At 42.2% G+C, this 18321-nt stretch overlaps 1 protein-coding gene and 1 non-coding gene across 3 annotated transcripts in view; both read left to right on the top strand.

Annotated features, from left to right (window-relative positions):
* The window catches only part of ARMH1 (armadillo like helical domain containing 1), a 42412-nt gene that overhangs the window by 20843 nt on the left and 3248 nt on the right, over nucleotides 1–18321 (top strand). For both annotated transcript variants that reach the window (XM_084852728.1, XM_084852727.1), the window contains exons 2-10: nucleotides 4191–4412; nucleotides 4745–4813; nucleotides 5215–5381; nucleotides 9839–10035; nucleotides 10742–10826; nucleotides 11834–11956; nucleotides 12555–12627; nucleotides 13982–14111; nucleotides 14637–14714. In XM_084852728.1, the coding sequence (XP_084708854.1) occupies nucleotides 4207–4412; nucleotides 4745–4813; nucleotides 5215–5381; nucleotides 9839–10035; nucleotides 10742–10826; nucleotides 11834–11956; nucleotides 12555–12627; nucleotides 13982–14111; nucleotides 14637–14714 (1128 nt within the window). In that variant the 5' untranslated portion in view covers nucleotides 4191–4206. The remainder of the gene's footprint in view (nucleotides 1–4190; nucleotides 4413–4744; nucleotides 4814–5214; nucleotides 5382–9838; nucleotides 10036–10741; nucleotides 10827–11833; nucleotides 11957–12554; nucleotides 12628–13981; nucleotides 14112–14636; nucleotides 14715–18321) is intronic.
* On the top strand, nucleotides 11434–11548 carry LOC146348270 (U5 spliceosomal RNA). The gene has a single exon (XR_014790883.1). It is a non-coding gene; the product is annotated as a U5 spliceosomal RNA (small nuclear RNA).

The raw sequence follows: 18321 nt of genomic DNA, 5'->3' as shown, positions 1-18321 counted from the left end.
GATTTCTGAACTGGAAAAATTTGAAGCTGTCTCTGGCTAGAAGGCTGAGGTTTAGACTTACAGCAGCTTTTCCCCTCTGCAACGTGGGGGACCTATTAAGATGGTCTCCCCCACCCCCCAGGCTAATGAATACAGATGACCCTGGAGTTTCCGTTGATATGGCTGGCTTTCCTGTTGAAACCCTGGTCAATCTGTGGAATGCAGAAATTACCTGGGTAGTTGACACAATTGTTCCTGAGCACCCTCTCCTCAGTAGAGCTCATCTGGCTCCATTGTATACCCAGGAGCTGAGAGCAATAAAAGAAAATAGGAGATAAGTTGAGTGAAGATGGAGGAAAATTCCTGATGGATGCAACTGAACATTGGTTTGTGCCTATGATCGGGTATATTCAAGGGCAGTGAGGGCATCAATGAAACAATATCTATCTGCCTCTGCTGAATCCTCTATGTGCTGCCCAGCGGAGCTTTTCAGGGTTGTCTGAAGCTTATTACATGCTTGCCCTAAGGATGCTATGGATCCATAAGAAGCCTACTGTGATATTTTGGAAGGCACTTCCAAAATAAAATCTCTTGCACCTACCCAGACTTAGACTCCGGTGTTACAGCAGATGAATCAGGTGAAGTATCCAGAACACAGCCTTGTAGTTTTCTCGGATACGTTTCAGTTGGTACAGCTCGAGAACATTGACAAAGTTCTTATACAGGCTCATGCAACCACTTCCATATTGGATTCTTGCCCCTTTTGGGTTATAAAAATGGGCAGAGAGGGAACAGCTGGCTGGGTCAGGCAGGTGATCAATGCCTCCTTGTGAGAGGGAGCTGTACCGGGCCACATGAAGGAGGCAGTGCTGAGACCACTCCTGTAGAAATCTTCCCTGGACCCAGAAGATCTCAGTAGCTTTAGGGCAGTGGCAAATGTTCCTTTCCTGGGCAAAGTCCTTGAGCAGGTAGTTGCCAACCAGCTCCAGGCACTATTATATGAGACCAGTTACCTGGATCCATTTCAGTTGGGGTTCAGGCCAGGTTTTGGAATGGAAACAGCCTTGGTTGCCCCCTGTTTCAGGGGAGAGACAGAGGGAGTGTGACCCTTTTAATTCTCCATGATCTCTCAGTGGCTTTTGATATCATCGACCATGGTATCCTTCTGGAACAATTGTCTGAGTTGGGAGTGGGGGTTCTGCATTGCAGTGGTTTCACTTCTACTTGGACGGCTGGCTCCAGAAGGTGGTCCTTGAGTTTTGGAGTGTGTTGCCATCAGTATGCTGATGAGATGCACCTCTGTTTCTCATTTTCATCTCTTCAGGTTAGACTGCGTATGTGCTAAATCAGTGTCTCACTGCAACAATGGACTAGATGAGGGTTAATAAACTCAATCCAGACAAGACTGAGATGCTGTTGGTGGGTGGTTCTTCTGACCAGATGGAGGGTACTCAATCTGTTATGGATGGGCTTGCACTCCCCCTGAAAGAGCAGGTTTGTAGCATGGGGGTTCTCCTGGAGCCGTCTTTGTCACTTGAGGCACAGGTGGCCTCAGTGGCACGGAATGCTTTTTACCAGATTTGGCTGGTGACCCAGCTATGCCCCTATCTGGACTGGGATAACATGACTTCAGTAGTCTATGCTCTGGTAACCTCCAAGTTAGATTATGCAATGCACTGTTTATGGGGCTGCCTTTGAGGACTGTTCAAAAGCTGCAGCTTGTGCAAAATGCAGCAGCTGGATTGATAACAGGGACCAGAGAGTTTGAATATATTACACCAATTATGGCCTGCTTGCACTGGCTGACTGTACATTTCCAAGACTGATTCAAGGTGCTGTTTTTGAAAGCCTTACATGTCTTGGGATTGCAATACCTGGTGGAGCACCTCTCCCAGTATAAAACTAACCGTACGCTAAGGTCAGCATCTGAAGCCCTCCTTTGAGGGAGGCTCAGATGGTGGCAATAAGGGAGAGGTCGTTCTTGGTGGTAGCATCCTGACTGTGGAATGATCTCTCCATTGAGGTCTTCCCAGTACCAACATTGTCATCTTTTTGGTACTAGGTTAAGACAGTCCCCTACTCCCAAGCATTTGACAGCATATGATGGGATTTTAAAGACAGTTGTTTTATCGGTATCTCATTGTAACAGTTTTAGCTGTTTAAATTGTTTTAAAATGTTGTATGTTATGTTTTGTCATTTTTGTGAACTGCCTGGAGAGCTCTGGCTATTAGGCAGTGTCAGGATTCCCCTTATGACCTGGACCCCCTGAGCAACCCCTTAAGGATCTCTTGCCTCCTTAAGAGCCCCACCTTCCTCCTTTTGCCTTCCTCTTTCCAATAACATGGGGTTTAGACTGTAGACATGGAGTGATTAGCACTTCAGACACAAGGTTTAACCACAACAGTTTACTGGTAAATTAAAGCAAGCAAATCACAACTGAAGGTATTTACACAATAGAGCTGAGTGATACAAATGGCTTTAAGAGAAAATAAACGTTGCAAAATGCAAGTTCCTTTATCCTAGCTGTACTTAGACTTTTCCAGGCTGCTTCTTCCTGCTCTCTCTTCAGGCTCTGCTCTCACTTCAGGCTCTGGCTGCTTCTGCTCTTACTGAGTCTCTCGCTCTCTTTATGTACCCTCCTCCCTCAAAACTGATAGTACTGCTTCAAAGAAATGAAACTGAAGTGGAGAAATGAAACTGACACTTAACCGGAGAAATGAAACAACTCCTCACAGGGTTACTGCCTTCCAACAGGAAACTCCAGGCCTCTGAGCCTGACCTTTTTTCCCTTTGCCTCTCCAGGCCTCAAACCTTCACAGGCAGTATAGAAATAAAACAAATAACAACAACAATAAATTGTATATAAACAGTGTTGATCTTCCTGTACACATTTTTTACAAATGCAAGCTTTATTAACCTTTTCTTACTTGACTATTCCTTGAAAATGTGGCTATTCATTTATCACCTTGCCTTGGTTGTTGGAATACTATTAATTATTCCCTCCGATTTCTGTGAGTTTTATCTAATAGTGTCCTTCCGCCAGCAGAACAGACACCACTGGTGGATCAGATTTCCCCTCCTACTGTACCCCCGCACATCCCCCAAATCTGCTCCACAGGGTTGGGAGACCAGTAGCAGATTTGGGGAATTAACCACATGAAAGAGAAGTAACTTAAGTACTGGTCACAGAAAAATAATTACTAGCCCTCCTGTATTTCCTATTAATATCTTGGCAGGGTGTTTGTTTTTGTTTCAGGCTTTTCCTACAACCATTTACAAAAATGGCAATCTGTGCTTCTATAAGATTGATGTGCTTTAGTCTAGAGTTCTAATCCTTCTCTCTCTGACGTGGCTTTGATTGTATTTCTGTTTGTAGTTTGGTTTTATATATTATTTGGATCAAACATGTCTTTATTTCTGATATCATTTTGATATTTAAGATGTCTGTATGCTTGGACTTGTTATAAAAATTCTTTAATAAAAATGTATGGGTGTTATTTTTAAAGGAGATTAATGGGAACATGCCTGTGGTTTTGAAATCTCGAAAAAGCTGCCTCGATGAAGACAGAGAATACTGAGAGGTGAACCAGAAAAAATAGGTTTGAGTTGGGTAGAATATCTGAAACAAGCTTATAAAATGCAAAAATAAATGAACGATGGAAAGAGTTGTCTCACAAAATTGTGGAATCCCCATGTCTGAGGCTTTCCTGAGGAAACTGAATAAGCATTTGTCAGAGAATTGATTCCAGTGCACGAGATTATCTAAATTCTTTTGATGTTTCTTTAAAATCTCTGATTATATATAGACAGAAAAAGTCCTATAATTCCCAGCATGGCTGCTAGGAATTGTAGGACTTTTTCTGTTTAAATATGCATAGGATTGCACCCTGATAATTTATGCAGTCCTCCATGAGAGTTATGAACTTGAGCACATTCCGGGAGAGAGCGGAGGACAGGAAGGCCTGGCGTGCTATCGTCCATGGGGTCACGAAGAGTCGGACATGACTTAACTACTGAACAACGACAAAAGCAACCCTGAGAGTTATAAAAAATGTAGTCGGTTTGGCTGAATTGAATTTGGTGAAATCTGGAGGGAATTTCCTCTTTTGAGCTACAGTACACCAGACTAGATCGGATTAGTGTATTCTCTGATCTCACAAATAAAGCTCTAAGGATCTCTGAAACCATCTCGTCTTCTCTTCCCTCACAGAAGTACATCACCGGTCATGACTTCCATAAAGGAGCAGGCAGCCATCAGCAGATTAATAAGTTTCCTACAAGAATGGGATAGTGCTGGCAAAGTTACTCGAAGCCACATTCTGGAAAATTTCATCCTAGCCAACCAAGGCAAGACAGGTCCAGAACTAGAGATGGAATTCTCTCAGGGAGCCAGTTTGTTTCTGGCCCGCCTAACTGCCTGGCTCAGGTTGACGTATCCACTTCCTTAGAGAACTGGTGTTCAAATGGAATAAGGAAAAGCCAGAAAAGAGAGCAAGCATTTCTCAATGAAATTTACCAGGATCGGTTATATATTTGTTTGACAAAATGAGCACAGCTTTGACATTTGTAATCTGAAGGAAATTCTGTATTGGGTATAGTAACAGATTTGCTAATCCAAGACACTGGCTTTTCTTTCCAAATCCATTTTCGAAAGTACCCAGACATATCTGACAAGTCCTGCTTTCGTAACACCATTCTTCTAAAAGTTTCGAAAGCATGAGTTCTGAATGTATTAAAATAAAAGCCTTAACAAACTCACAATAGGTACATGTACGGAACATGCCTAGAGTACCAATTGAAGTCCATTGGCATCTTCTTATCAGCTGCAAGTGGGTGAGTACAATATGTGCCATTTCCAGGAGAGCTCTACAGGATCTTGAGATTTTTAGCACACCAGGTTAGTGAAAAAAAAAGAATGAACAGCTGACCTTTCGTATAATATAATTGTATTATCAAAGGGATTCACAAGAATAGGAAGTTCTGCTGTCTGGCTTGTACGTCTGTATCTGTCTTGCCTAATGCATCTTTCATCTCCCAACTCCACTGCCTGGAGACAATCTCCTATTTACAAACCCCCATGAATGAAGCAGTGAAGCTGCCAAATGCCCCAATTGTGTAAAGAGATTGATGGTTAACATGTGTTAAGGAAGGATTGAAGTAATGTTATATGATCTTGCAAAAAAAATTGTTCCCAAGAGGCTAAGATTTTTGCTTTGTTCTCTAAATTTTTGCAGCCAGCGGTACCTTATTGAATTCTTGGAAATTGGTGGTATCCTCACACTGCTGGAAATCCTTGGACTCAATCAACTGAAAGAAGAGGACAAAAGGGAGTCCATAAAGCTTCTTCAGTTAGTAGCAAGCTCTGGCAGGAAGTTCAAAGAGCTTATTTGTGAAAGCTATGGTAGGCAAATTGTGACAAATGAGATGTACTGCCAGATGTTTAAGTGAAGCAGTTTTCTGACCTCAAAGTTTTCCCACAGAGCTAAGTTTATTCTTTCCAGTCCCAGTGAATCCCATTGATGGAAAAGAGTTACTTTCTTTTTGTGTCTTACTAAGTATCCTGTTCAGGGGACACCTTTCACTGGTCCAGCTTCCATTGATAAAAGAGTATCGAAGTCTTTGATTCTCACAAGAATCTGACTCCATAGTACGGGGGGGGGGTCATTACAATATGTAGCAGTTATCGTGTTTGTACCTGTAGAGCAAGCGGAAGAATACTTCCCCTTTGAAACTGTTGCACATATTACTAACTTTTAAAGATTTCCTTTGTTGGGTGGAGTGGGATGAAGTATTTCAACTGTTAAAGATTAGTAAAGTATATGGAGAGTTAGAGCCAAATATCGTCAGCAGAGGGGAATATAGTATTTTCCCACTGTGAGTAGAACATTGATCTATCTTACATTAGTTAGTTGTTGGTAGCTACCAGAAAGTGACAGTGGATCTTGATTGCTGTACTACCCTCACTGAAATGGGTAAGATAGGGAAATCTGCATGTGAAAGCAAGCTTCTGAGTACACAGCCTACTGAGGATGCAGATTTTGCATCTGGATGTGTTATCCACATCACAGTACTCATTGAACCCCATTTAATTGATTGGACATGTCTTGATGCAGATGTGGAGGTGTCTAGTTGTGTGTGATGTGAGCCCGAATGGGGCCACCTGTTCTATCCCGTGGGCTCAGGAAGGCTTACAGTAGTTTCTCCTAAATGTTAATAGTTCTGTCCCTTAAGGACTTGCAGTCTGTGGCACAATCTATATAATCTGATCCATATTTCCTCTACAGCTCAGTTCTCTATGTTTACACAGACATAAATCCAGCTGAGTTCAATTGAGCTTACTCCTAAGTAAGTATGGATACTGAATGTCCAAGGATTGCATGTCAAAAGCAAGGCCTGATTAAATAAGCAGCTGAATAAGGTAGCTTCTCAGATGTTGTGAGGCATAGCACCCTTAGTCCAAAGGGAATTTTTTAATTGACTTTTAATATAATACAAAAACAAAACAGGTATAGATTATGAGTGTTACAATGCATTCCTCCAGAATTTGAATTGTGCAGGTGGAACAGCAAGGGTAGCTGAATGTGTATTAGCATATGCAATAAATGGATACCACACTTGTATGAATAAGTCTCGGTTTTCCAATCCTTTTATAAGTCTCTGTCTATGGGTCAGGTTTTCAGAAAGAGCAATTTTTCATATTCTGTTCAACCATTTTTGTATCAATAGTCCAGTAGATGATTTCCAATTTAATGCAGTGTCAAGCCGGACAGCTGCAAACATGATGGCAATCAAGTCTTTATGTAAATGGTGTTCATTTTCACCTTTGAAAATTCAAAGTAGGAGTAGGGCTCCACAGTTTTTAATTCAGTATTAAGTAATTTCACATATTGTAGAAAGGACTTGGTTCTAAACATCTACAATTATTGGATATAATTACCACATATATATTAAGGAACCAATGTGACCAAATCTTCTCCAGCACAATGGTGAAAGAGATTTGTTAAAATTGTGTATTTTTGTTGGGGGGATGTGCCACTGGTGAAATACCTTCATTGTGGCTTCCCTTATTTGTGCTGAAATTGTGCAAAGGGGGTGGGTGGGTAGACCAGAGTTGGGACCATTGGTGTTCCACTATAATTGTCTTCAGGTCTTCTTCCCATACTAATTTTAGTCTTGAAGAGTTTCCATAGATGAGATCAAATAACCAATCATATAGTATGGAGACTAGACCTTTGGTGGAACCACTCTGGGGTAAGCATGCATTTTCAAAGATTCTTAGTCCTTGAGGAATACCTTCTTCTTTAGCTAGTGTTTTGGCAAAACTGATTATTTGGTGTTTTTGTAGCCTGGAAACCTCTTTGTAGATGTGCCTCCAGGATAGGGATATGGGCTGACCTCTTATAAACAAGTCTCTAACATGGAGAAATCCCCTCTCCCTCCAAACCAGGAATTGTGCTGGTTTGTCTGGTTCTACAAAGTTAGGGTGGTCTAAAATTGGGGGAGGGGGAGGGAACATGAAGTTTGGCCCACGATTTCCAAATTTTGACTGCTACTTTGTACTAGGGGTTTTCAACCCTCTCTATTTTAGCCTTGGTAAGCTTCTTAAAGGGAAATGCTTGGTGTGGGAGGGCACTATTTAATGTTTCCATAGAAACCCAGGATATGTCTATAGCATTTCTTTTGATGCTTGTTAATTGCTTGATTTGGAAAGAGGCAAAATACAATCATAAATTGGATATAGCAAACCCTCCTTTCCTTTGGCTGCGGTACTGTGCAGCTTTAATTAATCTAGACTTTTCCTCCTCATTGATAAACCACTCTAGTAGATCTTGCCATTTTTTTTTTCAGTTTATCATCTGCTGGGGGAATGGGAATCACGTGAAAATGGAAAAGAAGCTTGGGCAAAATCATAATTTGTGTAGAGGCAATGTTGCTCAGACTGGATAGCTTCATATTAGCCCATGTTTTTAATTTATCTTTATCCATTTTATAACAGGTGTGTAGTTTCGTGGAACTAGCTGTTTCAAGTTTTTTGGTATTTGAATGCCCAGGTGTTTTAGGCAGGAGTGTCCCAAAGTTAGTTGGGATATATTTTCTTTTGGTTTTGAAATAGTACTTGTAGGCAAAATAAGTCATGTAAGTTTTGTCATAGTTTATTTTAACACCAGTATGGTAGTCGAAAGTGGCCAACGTTTCTTTAAGTACTGGTATGGGTATTTTGGGATTGGAAGGAAATCATCTGCAAAAAGATTAATCAAGTGGGTAGTAGGCCCTATCATGACCCCTTTAATTTTAGGGTGATGACAACTTGTTTGTGCCAGGGGTTCTGTAGCAATGGCAAAAAGAAGAGGGGAGAATGGGCACCCTTGTTTTGTCTCCCTATTCAGTTCTATAGGTAAAGAGTCTATTTGATTTGTATGGAGGAGTGCCTCTGAGGCACTGTAGAGCTGGGCCACTGCTGCCTGGAAGCATTCACCCATGTCCATTTTTTGTAAAACTTTGAGCAGACAGGGCCATTCCACTCAATCAAAGGGTTTTAAAGCATCTAAGGATAAACAGATACCAGGGATTTAGTAGAGTTGCTATGACGGGCAGTGTTTAAGACCTGTCAGATAGCATCATCTGATGGCCTGGCATGAACCCTGTTTGAGCCGTATGGATGTACTGTGTGATGAATTGATTCAGTCCCTTGGCCAGGATGGATGTAAACAGTTTGGCATCTTGGTTAAGCAGTGCAATTGGGCAGTAGGACCCTGGTAGTTTTAGGTCTTTACCATCTTTAGGAATAGGGATGGATGGGCGCCCCACTCCCCTGTCCAGATTCTCCAGGTGCCCTCCAAGCCCCTGTCCCAGTTCAAGCACCCCCGGACCTGCGCCCACCCCCCATTCACCAAGCTGCCCTGTGTGGTGATCTCTCTGGCCGCCATTTTGAAAAAAAAAAAAAGGCAGGTGCAGATATGTGCACATTTGCTCTTACGCAAAATGGCGCTGTGAATGGCTGATATACACAAGGTTACAGGCATAAATGGGCCATATGAAAGCATCTGAGAAACAGGATTCATTTGGAGACTATCCTGTGCATTTTGCTGCAAATCTTTCCACACAGGCTCAGATAGGAGCAATCAAGAGATGTGTGATGTTCCATTTAGGGCCAAATTAGATGTGAAGTTAAATGCGTCTTTGTATCTTTAAAAAAAAACAGTGCATTAAACACAAAGATGCATTTAATGTCTTGTGTAGTTTGGCCCATAGCTGAACTGAATTTTGAACTTCCCATGCTCTCATAGCAGTTGTGGCTGGCAGAAAGGAGGAAACTGCTCCAAACCTGGAAGGTGAGCAGGAAAATAATGTTGATAAAGCAGTGCCAGTGTCAAACTCTAGATTGCCATTAGACAATTTACAAGTGCAACAAAAGATTGCAGGGTATCCTCCCTCCTAAAAGGAGTGCTCCTGTTCAGGATTTTAGCCATTCCCTCCAAGCAGAATTGCACTCCAGATTTGTTGTACTTTTGCAAATCTGGGGGTTCCCCAAGCATGCTGATACCACTTTCTTGGCTACAATCCTCTTTGTACTCATCTGCTGAGTTCACTGTTAGGAGTGGCTCCTTGCTGACAGTACACTGCATATCCAGCATGGTTTAATATGGGTGTCCTTTATTACTTAGAAAGGGTTATATCCAATGTTAGTCCTACTTAGAATACTCCCATTGAAATGAATGGTATTTAAGTTAGGCTAACATTGGATACAACCAAAAATGTTTGTATTATAATGTCCATAATGTTGAATGAGTTAAAATGTAAAACTACTTAGGTGACTTTTCCTAGCCTGGTTGTTCAGAAAGCTTTTTTCCTGCACAGGTGTGCGATCAATTGCAGAGTTTTTAGCTACATCCATGTCAGAAGAGACCCAAGAGCAAGTGCAGATTCTTCTAGATGCTTTAGGCCACGGTAATCCCAAATACCAAAATCAGGTGTACAAAGGCCTGATTGCTCTTCTGAAGTGCACTTCCCCCAAAGCCCAGCAACTGTCCCTGCAAACACTCAGGACAATACAGGTAAGCAAAACAAGAGTGAGTGTGTGTGCATGTGAAACTGATCGCTGAACTGTGTGTGAGCATAGCTATTATGCCTGTGTAAGATTTCTTTCCTAGGATCATTTACTTCTCATGTATACACCTTTAATTTCCCTCATGTTTACAATATTTATTTTATTTGCCCTCACAGTAATCTGTAATTGCTTGTTGTTTCTGCTTTCAGTTTGAAAATTGAGACTGAGGAATACGGTACAGTATTCCAGCCAATTCTTTTGGTCTCCCTTTGCACACTTACACATCTTTTTTCTGTTATTAGTTCAAAACATTTTTTCTCTCCCTCACAAATTGTAAATACATGCCCTTCCCATGCTGGCTGGGAATGATGGCAGGTGCAGTTCAGCACACCTGAAGGGCACCAAGTTGGGGAAAGCTGGTATATACACTAAATACATAATATATGACATAATCCAAGAGGGGAATCTTTATTCACATAAGCAACCCACAGCTGAGAAGGGATTTGGATTCAGCTGTCCAGGTCAAAGTGTAGTCTGTTGTCTACTGGACTATGCTGGCTTTGAAGATTTTATAGCCAGGATCTCCTCCTTGTCATCTCTTGGTTGTGACCTATATTTTTCAAGATAGTTTTGCATTGGAGTACTCCAAGAAGGATATTTACAGAATCAGGTTCAGGGAATAATACTTCCTTCTTGCTGCTTTACTTTGACAGACAATTGTGGGGAAAGCCCATCTAAGCATTGTGGGCTCTGTACTGGGTGTGCTCCGCTCTCTGCATTTGGAGGTACAATATGAAGGTAAGACTCCTCTGCTCCAGTTTTGAAGCCACCTCCCAAACTGTTGGTCCAGGGAGAATACAAATGTATTGAATGCTGAAAATCAGTGTTTAAATAACACAGAAATGAGTGAACCTAACATATGTAGGAGGGGAGAAATCCTGGTAATTAAGGTATAAATGACAAAGCAAAATTTATGTAAGGTAGAGCACAAGACAGTTTTACATCTATAGATAACTTGGTTCAACCTTCCCCAACCTGGTTCTCTCAAGATGTTTTGGCCTACAACTCCCATAGTCCCATGCTGGCTGAGGCTGATGGGTGTTGTAGTCCAAAACAAGGTTTAGGTTGGGGAAGGAACAGCTACTCTAGTTACTAGGCTTACTGGTGATTGGCTGGAAGCAAAGCTGAGTGGATCTGGGAAGCTAATTTACAGGTTGACGACAATCATGCACAGCACAGTAGAAGCAATTTCCCGGTAATATTGATATCTTCATTCTCTAAAAAGACTACATCTAGTTTCTAAAGCTGCTTGTGGACTAGTAGATGGTGACTTTCCCAGTGAAGGAAATGGAACATAAAGGCTTGATATCAGACTTGTCACTTTAATGGCTGGTGACAATGGGTCATGCTCTGGTTTCTTTTCAGATTGCATACATCTTTCACCTTTCACTAAAGATTTCCATGGAGAGAAACATCTGTGAATCTAAAACTATTGTTGGAGGCTCTTTTTCAACAGGTCTGCATCTGTGTAAGGAGAGAAACTGGTTAACTTAGTCCAAAATATACACTGCCTGCTGTCTGCTTCACACTGAACATACCTATAGGGTCAGTGGAGAGTGATTATTCCATCATTTTGCAGTTCTTCAGAGGATCTTTGAATCCTCGCATGCAGCAGACCCAGAACCAAATGGAGCCGAGGGAGACTGCTATATGCCTCAGTCTCCAAGAGGTACTGATGCTTGCACTGTCCACTGGATATATTACTATGCAACAAACCACCCATTTTGGCATCTTTTTTCTTTCAGCAATTCAACTGATCAAGGACCTCATGGCCTATGACGTGCGACCAGCATTGCTTAAGGGACTGGTTGCATTGTTAAAGCCATCAAGGCAGGAGACTGCCAAAATGCAAGCTAGAATCCTGGAAGGTAAGACCTCCAGTGGAGGCTTCACACCTCTACATCTTCCTCCCCATTCCTGGATATGAATTTGCATTTTTAGTGGGGAGAGGGGGAGACTTCCCTAGCACTGCCAGCAGCATCCCAACATACATTATCAAACTTAAATCCATACTCTGTTCCTTTTTATCACTAGTCTAACCTGTTCCCTCACTCTCAGCCCTGAAGACCCCCATCACGTTCTGATTTTGCATACAGTGGATGTGAAGAATAAGAATCCATTGCTAGAGGGAAGCAGAAGTTCCTTTCCATCATAGTTTTAAAAATTTGAGTAGGGAGAGCTGGAAGCATCCCTTTATATTTTTCAAAACAGATCCCAAACCAAAATTCCCTGCTCATAAATCACGGAGCCAAAGTTCCTGCCTGATTTGTGAAATGGCAACTAGAAGACAGTGAGAAACTAAACACTGCTGTTGGACAGGTGCAGAATTTGTATGGGAATGGGTTCTCTTTGGGAAGCTTAAGTCTGCCTCAAATCTTTCTGGCCAATGTTTTTAGGGTAAAAGCTAAGACTTTGGGGCAGACATTAGACACAGTACCTGATTCCTATATTGTTTCCTGTGTTCAGAAGCAGGTACATTACACCTGATGGAGTCCTTGCCAGCATATGTTCAGCAAGCTGCTGCAGCCAAAGCAATTGGGTAAGAGATAACGATGGGTTACTGGAACCAGTTATCAAGACACTGAGACAAACTACGTGCAACACTGCTAGCTCAGTTTAACAGCAGACACAATCTACATAACATCTAACTTATTGCGTGAAATAGTCACCAGTCCATAGACCAGACAGGAACAAATTGTATACTCTCTTCACCTGCTGCCGAGGAGGAAGAGCATCAGTTTTGGCAGCCGTGTTTAGATGTGATCCCATTTGATGGCGTATCACAAGAGGGCTATTTACTTACAGTCCCCATTGTAAAAAGGAGAAAGTAGGGAAGCGACAGATGTAGAGAAGTCATTTGGGTATATCTAATCCTGGGCACCTCTCAGTTATATAATGTGCTGTTATGGTGCTGAGCATATGGCAAGAAAGGAGTAGTGACCACATTTGAATTTGCCTACAGCAGCAAACAAGCTTGGGTTATCTCTAGTGGTGACAACTAAGGTTATCAGAGGACCTACTTAGAAATCACACTGCTCTGAACACAAACTGATAGATAACTCAAGACCAGCAGCAGTTTGGAAGGGTCAAACTGAGCAATATGAATCTTACTGAGTGATAATACCAAGCAGCAAGTTGAGCTCCAGGCTGTGTACATATTATGTTTAATTCCATTGGTATCTTGAAGAGGGAACTTGGGCATACCCATCTAGCTTATATTAGCAGTTCTGCAGCGCAAGAAGATGGCCAAATTATACAGGTGATCCATATCTGAAGGTTTCTCTTGTGTGAGGTGATTACTTGTGATGTTGACTATATAATGTAAATTATGCAGCATAAGCCCTAACAACTGCATGCTTATTCAAGAAACAACAGGCATGGATTCAAATCCTAGAAAGCCAAGTTCAAATACCCACTCAGCTATGAAATTCATTAGCTGGCCTTGTGCAATACAAGCCACTCTTAGCCAAACCTCCTTTAGAAAGTCGTTGAGCCTAAAATACCACTCTGAGGTCCTTGGAGGAGTAAAATGTTGGAAGCAAAAAGCTGATGAGCTTGCCTCTATATGCTAACTTTCCAAAGTAGGCACCCCTGCAATTTTCCTGTCCTTGGTGGCTGCCTACTTTACCTCTATTGTTGGGCTGGCCCTGGCCACCATATTTCCTTGACACAGTGACTTTAACAGGTGCATTGCAGGCAGAAATTCAACAGTGTAGCAATTAAGGTAGCTGAACCTGTTGACTGTCTCCCTGTCAGGCAGCTATTAAAGGCACAAAGCAACATATATACATAGGTAGGTGTGTGTGTGTGTGTGTGGGCTGTAAATCCTTGCCCTAAAACTCCCTTCTTCCCCCCCTCTTGGTATGCTGATCTAACAAACATTCACCTTGCAGAATTCTGGCCCAAGACTCTAGAGAAGTGGCTGAGGAACTGATCTTCTCGAGAGTGGTGCATAGCCTCCTATGTGCCATGGGTAACAAAGATCACACCAACTGCCAGAGGCAGGCCAGCATCACGCTAGAGGCAAGTAGCTTTAGAACTAGCAGGCAACTGGGTGTGGGTGTCTCTTGTTGCTTCTTGAAAGCTCTTCAATTAAAGTTGAAGTACTGCAGCTGTGGGTGGACTGGGACTAAGGGAAAGGGCGAAGGGCAAAGCTAAAACAAAGTCAGGCTATGGCAAGTGTGGTGAAGTAATGTCAGAATTTAACATGCATTGCTTGATAAGGCTATAGTTTGTAATAGAGAGCAGGAATTGCCTCTATATTTAGTCCAAAATGTACATCTCTGCAGAATTGTATGTATTTTCACTAGGGAACTTTTCACTTGATGGCTCCAGCTACTGTAAGATGTTGGATGATGGTAGAGCTTTAAGAAAGGTATAGGGAGCCACCCCTCTCCCCCTTTAAAGAGTCTGGAAGAGCAGAACTGGGAGTACTAGTGGAACCTGAATAAGAAATCCTAGATTGTGGAGACTTATAGCCCTGTCTCTTAGATGGCACACAAGGACCATTACTCTTTTTCCTATGGATTGACTGATGTTTCCTCACAGTATTTCGTGAAGATGTTCATAGTGGTGGAGAATCACGTAAAGACAGCCATGGGAGAAAAATTGTTCCAGCTATTCATGGTATGTGTTATCTGGCCTCTATACTGCACTTGCCTGATGGGACTCTGGGATTTAAGATACAGGTTTTATTTTCCAAGACCAACAGTGAGCATTCAAATCAGAGTACATTTCCAGAAAACTGGTTTTGGATTTCAGGTGTTCTCATCTGCCCGTCACCTATAAAAATCACTGTATTTTGTTCATCAGTACAGCTTAGGTTAGGCAAGTACAATCCTAAAAGATAGGCAGGCAATATTAGAGCCTAATTACAAGGTCTAGAGTTAAAAAAGAATGGCAATGTTATCCAGCTACTTCACTGGGAAAACCATTTTATCCACCTTGCTTTTTTAACCCACCTCTGACCTGTAAGCCCATCTGTTCTCTTATCTTGAAGAGAACGGCCATAGCACAGTGGGAAAGCACATGCTTTGCATGCAAAAGGTCCCAGGGTCAATCCCTGGCATCTCCAAGTGGATCTAGGAACAACCCATCTACAAAGCCACTGACAATAGTGAGCTACATGGACCAATGATCTGACTCTGTATAAGGCAGCTCCTGTGTTCCTATCCCATGACTAAGTTTACACAGGAGCCACTGGAGAGCAAATATGTTTAAAGCTTTTTAGAAGTCCAAATATATTATGTGTAGACTAGATTATTCCTTGTTGTTGACATACTCAGTTCTAAAAGGTTGGTAACGCAGGACAGCCCCATGCAGAAGCTGTGTTGATTCTTCTTTGCACTTCTACCTGTTTAATAATTTAGCTTTATCTTTAATTTGTCAATTAGACGTTCATCTCCTCTTGCCTCTATTTGAATTAGTTCTTTGGAGGCTGTCCTTTTTCCAAAAAGTGGTTGAGGCATGGGTATTTGTCTAATATTTTCTACAATAAAGAATGCATTTTACTTCCCCTCCATCCCCCTTCAGCAATCTCTTCACAGTTCTGTTGTGTTAACTTGATTGTCTTCTTGGTTGGTTTCCTCCTTCTGATACAATTTCATTAAAAACATATTATTGTTTTTAGCAATATGCTTAAAATATTTGCCGTGCTATTAACTTACTTGCCATGCTGTTGACTTACTTGCCATGCTGTTAACCTAATTCGCTTCGCTGCGGTATGTATTCCATTTTATTTTCCAGTTTAATGAACACTTATCTTTTAGAACTTCCTTGAATCTTTCCATTAAGCATGCTTGCGTGCTCTTTGAGTTGTACCACAGACTAGGAAAAGTAGTAACATATTTTATGTGAAGGTACCTCACCCTCAGTATCAGGGGGACATGGCAAAAATAGGCATCCACACTACTATATTTCTTGATTGGCCTTGTATTTACATCCACAGCAGTTATGGAAGGGAGTTTGTACCTTGCTTAAGAGGGTAGCAAAGCCAACTCCAATAAGCTCTTTTGTCTTTTTGGGGGGGTGGGGGACAGGGGTAGTTTTTCTTTCTACACTTTCTTTACACATTCAGATAAGATAAACACAATCTTAAATACAGCCTATTGCAAAACCAAAATAGAATAATCTCACTGAACACATTACCAGATTTTTCTACTGCAAAAAGCTTAAGAATATATTCAAGTTATCCCATATAAGTCTGCCCACATTTTACGATCTTCTGGGGAGGCCCTTCTCTTCATAGCACCACCATCAGAGGCATGTTTGGTGGGGATACAAGACAGAACCTTCTTGGTGGCTACTCCCAGGCTCTGGAACTCCCTGCTGAGGGAGGCTAGGTTAGCCCCCTCTGTTGTCACTGTGCCACCAGGCCAAGATGGTTTTATTCAGGCAACCTTGCTGCCTGTTCAGATACTGCAGTGTAGCAGCAGTGGCATCAGCATGCACATGCATGGCCTCTAGGCTTGCTCAGTCAGGAGCCTTTTCCAATGGTGCTATCTGCAATGCACTGGGGAGAAGGCAACTAGATGAGACAGGCAGCTAAGCCAGAAGCAAGGAAGCCGCGCTACCACTGGAATGCCAGCTCACATGAATGGGGACAGCCAAGCTGAATGCCAGGGAGTGGCACCCCCCCCCCCCCCAGCATCTGCTGTCTGGCTCTAATGGTACATCTACACAACTCATTACAATGGGTGAAATCCAACATAAGTCTTACTTAAAGTAGACCCATTGAAGTAAATAGGACTTAAGTTAGTCATGACTAACTTAAGTCCCATTTATTTCAATGGGTTTACTTCAATGGGACATATGTTAGATATTACCCTAAAATTTAGAACTATTTCTTTCTCAGCTAAACTTCCGTTCAACTAAAACTTCAATCTTAACAAAAGCCTAATACTAAAAAGAATAATCCCCTAGTTATAGCGACATGGAGACTTGAAGTTTTAGTAAATCAGCAGATTGTCTAGCTGCCTTTCCATGAAATTCCATTACAAAAAGTCTGCCTTGAAAAAATGGAACTAGGGTGGAAGAGTTAACACAACTGATTGTAATTCAAAAAGTGACAGTCTTTCAAACAAATCTATAAATCCATTTAGCCCATACAATAATATGCATACAAGAGAAAATTTCAAGACGATAACCAGTGTCATTTTTATAATCGTGATAATAGGACCATCTACAAGTGTCGTCGGGTCCTGGAAACAGGAATTTCTGGGTAATAACTGGTTAAGCATGAGCATATAGCATACCCTAGTTTAAGATCAAAGGATAAGGAGCAATCCTATGGCCCCTAGACAGCATCTGAGAGGCCAAAGGTACTTTGGATTCCCATATCTGAGGTCAGAAACAGTGCTCTGACCCACCTCCCCCTCGCAGCCCATGCAGAAAGAACCATGCCAGCTGCCTCTCTGAGGTCAGGAATGCAACCTCTGAGAGGGGGAAAAGGGGGCATACTGGTGGACAAGGTTGGGGAGCAGACTGAAGAGGCCAGGATAGACAGGTTGCTACCTGTTACTGTAGTTCTTCAAGTGGTCACCTGTGCATTCACACATATGGACTCTGCACCTGTGAGGGGCCTCAATTTGAGAAATTTTATAACTGAGGAATTTAGTGGGAACCCTTCCCTACCATCCCACTGCACATGGGTTCCTAACTTATTCCCTCATTTCCTTGAGACTGACATTGTACCCTCTCAATTCTCAGTTCTGAGAATACATTTGGTACCCAACATCGAACTCAAATATGACACCGAAGAGGGGACAGTGGGTAGGTTGTGTGAATGCCCAGATGACCACTCAAAGAACTACAGTTACAGGGTAGCAACCTGTCTTTCTCGTGGTCTCTGTGCACCACACATTTGGGCAAGTTGCAAACTAACTTACAAGGGGGTGGGTCAGTGTCCTGTTACAATACAGATGAAAGGACAGCATCACCAAAATTCCGTCAGCTCTAGCCTGAACATCCAGTCTGTAGTGTCTATCAAAGGTAGAGTGTGTAGACCAGGTTGCAGCACAGCATAGTTCGGGGATCACAACCCCTTTGTTGAATGTGACTGATGTCGCTGCTGCACAAGTAGAGTGAGCTTGGACTGGGGCAGAAAACTCAAGTCCAGCCAGCTCATACGATAATTCAATAGACTTTATGACCCAGGATGCGAGGCATTGAGTTGAAAGCGGCTGGCCTTTATGCTTGCCGCCCTAAGAGACAAACAGGTGAGGCAAGGGTCAGA

This window comes from Heloderma suspectum, chromosome 4, assembly GCF_057233095.1.
Source record: "Heloderma suspectum isolate Gila_16-S chromosome 4, 16-S_ref, whole genome shotgun sequence".
Classification (NCBI taxonomy): domain Eukaryota; kingdom Metazoa; phylum Chordata; class Lepidosauria; order Squamata; family Helodermatidae; genus Heloderma; species Heloderma suspectum.
Note: the sequence above shows the minus strand (reverse complement) of the source record. Positions and strands in the feature narration are given on the sequence as shown.